This window comes from Triticum aestivum, chromosome 5D (genome assembly GCF_018294505.1).
Source record: "Triticum aestivum cultivar Chinese Spring chromosome 5D, IWGSC CS RefSeq v2.1, whole genome shotgun sequence".
Lineage (NCBI taxonomy): Eukaryota > Viridiplantae > Streptophyta > Magnoliopsida > Poales > Poaceae > Triticum > Triticum aestivum.
In genome coordinates, this window is record NC_057808.1 from 329,724,707 (window position 1) to 329,728,721 (window position 4,015).

Here is a 4,015-nt window from a genome sequence, read left to right on the forward strand (position 1 = left end):
AAGGGAGGACGAGGAGAGAGGAGGCTCGCGCCGCCCCGGCCGCCTCCCAGGGAGACGGCGCTAGGGCGGGGACGGGAGCGGGTCGGGGGGATTGTGGTCATTATAGCATTGTTCCAGGCTTCCAGCCCTATTGGTATGAAACCCCACAATGCGTAGCACTATAATGTGAAGCTGGCGCAGTGGTCTTTCCAGTTTGGAGTGGTGGACGAAAAATACGAAGCTTGCGCTTTAAACGCAGCTTCTGCGGATCTGATTTACTGTAAGAGGGGGCACCAGATCTGTCACAGCACTACCTTAGATTCGCACCATGCTGACCACAAGAGATGAGATAACTGGCAGGATGCGCACTCTCTAGTTGGAAAATGCTTGTTTGCACGTACAAATGATTTGACCTCTGTAGCCTTTCGTACCAGTATAACACTCAGGCAAATACAAGTGTTTTGACCTTTGTTGATTCCAGTCATGGCCCATGACAATAACCACATGATAATCCAAATGCGCGTGCAGCTCCCTGACTATGCTTGGAGGTCACATAACAATAATTTAGCCGACACCATGTGATATAGACAAGACAAGGAATGTTTCCTAGAACACTTCCATGTATGATTTCGGAAGAAGAAGAAAAATTCATGTATTTATAATGGTAATAAGAAGGTGAAGGGGAAGAAAGACGAAAGTCAATTGAACGAGCCTGAAGTTAACTATTTAACACATACAGCAAAGGTAAATCGTTCACAAAATAGGACCGCACTTTCCTTAGCACGAATGCATCTACTATACCCGGTCTACAACAAGGTCTATATGAGTATGTGTCTCATCTCTTTTATCGGGAGAGTAATGGCCTTTGTAATCTTTAGTCTATGTGTGTAAAAAATCTCTCTAAGCTCATACTTAATTAATCAATGAGGCAAAAAAGTTATCACCGCTTCGAAAAGAAAAGTAAAAATGTATACATGCTGCCAGTGTTGGCCATGAACTCGCTCGAGATACCAAAACACCAATGCAGTTCGGAGACAGACACTCTGTAGTGATTGAACACCATTACGGTAGTCACACCTCAGCTGCGCGTTGCCATGGGTGGAGCTGTGAGCTGGTCACCCCATCGAATGATTCAGTTGCATTATTGCTTATCAAGATGCAAGAGATACTAGCTTCTTTCAGATGCCACACCTCATAGCAAAGAAGAAAATAACATGCCACGCCAGACATGATCATGATATCAGACAGTGTTAGCCTCACCCAGCCGGATATGGTATCCGTCCATAGTTTCATACTTAATGTTAAGTGCCTGTGATAATTGCCGACCTGATGGCTGAAGCACTAATTGCTACTACTGCTTGATTACAAGTGAGAACTGGGGACTGTATTAGAGGACGGTTGACACTTTGGCATCCTTTCATAGATATATGCAATAGTTACATGCTAAATTCGTATCCATCATTAAGAAGTTTTTAACCAGCTGCTAACTGCTAATCCATCTTGGAGTAAGTGTTAACTCAGGAAGGAATGGAATGTTCGGTTGGATGTTTTTTTTTTCTGTGTGCTAGCCCAGAAAAAACAAATTTATTTTTACAAGCACCTGTCTAAGCATCTTCCACATTGTACTACATGGTCTTAGTAGTACGAATGTAGCTCTCATTACTCCTACAAATGTACCTGCGCATGTTTCTGATGTGGATGTGCGTTCTTGTACATCGTCAAATCGGCGAAAGACTTTAACTTCAGATATACATGAGATAACTCTTCCTTGGTAGATCTGACGCACATCAGCACATGTATGTAATTTCTGTTTATGTTGTGATGTTGCTCATCGCACAGGAGATGACAATCAGGGGTAGCTGCGCTACAATGCTTGCGAAAACGGCTAAAGCAGTTGCACTTGCCACTTTCCAGGCAACTTTACTGTTGAGGTCTCGTCAGCTACAAAACCAGCATATCTGTGCGTAACTCTGCTTTTCTGGATTTGCACACTCAAATATCTGGAAAATGCAGTCCTGGTAACACAGATAAGAACTTACAATTGACCTGCCCGGAGGTCTCTATCTATGCGCTCCGCGTTAAATGTTCCTGGAATCTCCCTGAAATCTTCATTAAATATGGAGTATGCACTGCATGGAAGATAGAATAATTTCAGAAAGTGGAAAGGGCAAGAGAATGAACTGTAACTTCCCAACCTCTCCAATCCACAGTTCTGTTTATCAGCATGAGCTCCGCAAGATTTAGATGGTCATTTCTATTTTGAGTTTAAAATGTAAATAGCAGCACTTGCGAAATTCAGTTATTCTATTCCTACCCAAAACACGACTGTAGTTTGAGAAATAATAGTATGACTGCTTTATCTGCAGCTTCTGCCAAAAAGAGAAGGAACAGATTTTAATAGTCCAGGCAGCTTTTAAACCACTACTAATGTTGACGAAGCATTTATTTATTCTTCACAGCCTATGTAATGGAACTCTAGCAGAACTTTTATCCAACAAGTGAAACCACAGAATACCAACAATTATGCAATATTGCAAGAATAAAACTATTCCATTGGCACAGACCACCATTATGTCGCTAATGTTTATTTGTATTTAAAATCCAACTTTTCACTCTAAACTACACAGCAACATCAGACTGAAGGGCATAGATAACATACCTAACATCACCTTGTTGTCGTCTTCCAAGATTAAGAAGTATGATCAAGAAACCTGTCGCAAGTATCTGGGCAGACACCAAACAGTAATAATATCTGTAAATAAACTGAAATCTAGCACCAAATCAAACATTGCTAATTACTGTGGAAACTGTAACACCATTGCTACACACAGAGTCTATACATTGGACATAAGAAATTGACGAAGGATTACATGTACTCGACTTCTACGGCTGAGTCATGAATTAAGGGACCATACATAGAATTGAAAACCACTTGAAGTAAGATAGTAACTCCCAGGTTCTGGTTTTCCAAGCAATGTACAGGTATTATTCCCGTGTCTTGAACTAAACAGAAATTGATATGTATGTTCAAACTAGCTCCAGATATGTTTTGACAATGCTACATGTACCTCAACACCATGAAGAGCACGGAAACTGCTAATAATTATTATTTTATTGGAGAAGCAAATCAAGGAGCTACTTACATATAAAGGTCCGACCTCATACTTTCGAGCAATAGGCGCCAATAGGAACCATAGTGTGATAATAATCCATGCTTTCATAGTGACAGAGAATAGTGCCATCAACAAGATATCTGCAGACGTGGGATCCAGATCACATTGGTCATTTGCACCACCAGTTTACAGAAAATAAGGGTGTGTCATATACATTACCAGGTAATCTCAGCTTTTCTCGAAGAAATATGAAAATTCTTCTCTTCCACCAAGTTGTTGTTTGAGGTATTTTGAATTTCTACAGGATGGACCATTAACTGTCATATGGAGCATGGATTGAAAATACAATATTCATCTAAATATTTTGAGAAGACCTTACCAGTTCCTCTTCATCCTCGTCGTCGTCATCATCATCATCATCATCTCGGAGATGCTTAGCAGGTGGTTTAGGTGCCACGGCCACCATAAGGCTATCTACAGAAATCACAATGTAATAAACATAAATAAACGTCCACAAGAGATATTAAGTGCACCAAGTAAGAACTTGGTGAAACAGCCATTTGCCCACTTAATAGATGGTCCAAATGTAAAAGTAACTTTTGGACCATCTGAGGTAAAAAACGCAGCTCCAACAGACGGTCCATATGTAAAAAAAATTGGACCGCGGCCTCCTCGTGATGTAAAATACAACACCTCACGGTGCAAATTTACATCACGAGGTGCATCTGGTCCAAAACCAGCTGCCGCCCGCGAACGCCCAACCGCCAGTTCCTTTCCTTTCCCGCCCGCCCGCCCGCGACCTCCCACCCGTCCGCCGCCGCCCCGCCGCCTCCACACCCCGCCTAAGATTAGCACCCCGCCGCCCGCCGCCCGCATCAGATCCTGCCCCGCCCCGCCCCCCGCTGCTGTTTCCACGCCGCCAC

At 42.6% G+C, this 4,015-nt stretch overlaps 1 protein-coding gene across 1 annotated transcript in view; it reads right to left on the bottom strand.

Moving 5' to 3' along the window:
* Positions 1-1,512: 1,512 nt before the first annotated feature.
* LOC123121533 (uncharacterized) overlaps positions 1,513-4,015 on the bottom strand; it is a 4,722-nt gene continuing 2,219 nt past the window's right edge. The window contains exons 3-8 of the mRNA XM_044541537.1: positions 3,472-3,566; positions 3,312-3,390; positions 3,123-3,232; positions 2,639-2,703; positions 2,019-2,108; positions 1,513-1,920 (exon numbers count right to left, since the gene is read on the bottom strand). Of these exons, the coding sequence (XP_044397472.1) occupies positions 1,917-1,920; positions 2,019-2,108; positions 2,639-2,703; positions 3,123-3,232; positions 3,312-3,390; positions 3,472-3,566 (443 nt within the window). The 3' untranslated portion in view covers positions 1,513-1,916. The remainder of the gene's footprint in view (positions 1,921-2,018; positions 2,109-2,638; positions 2,704-3,122; positions 3,233-3,311; positions 3,391-3,471; positions 3,567-4,015) is intronic.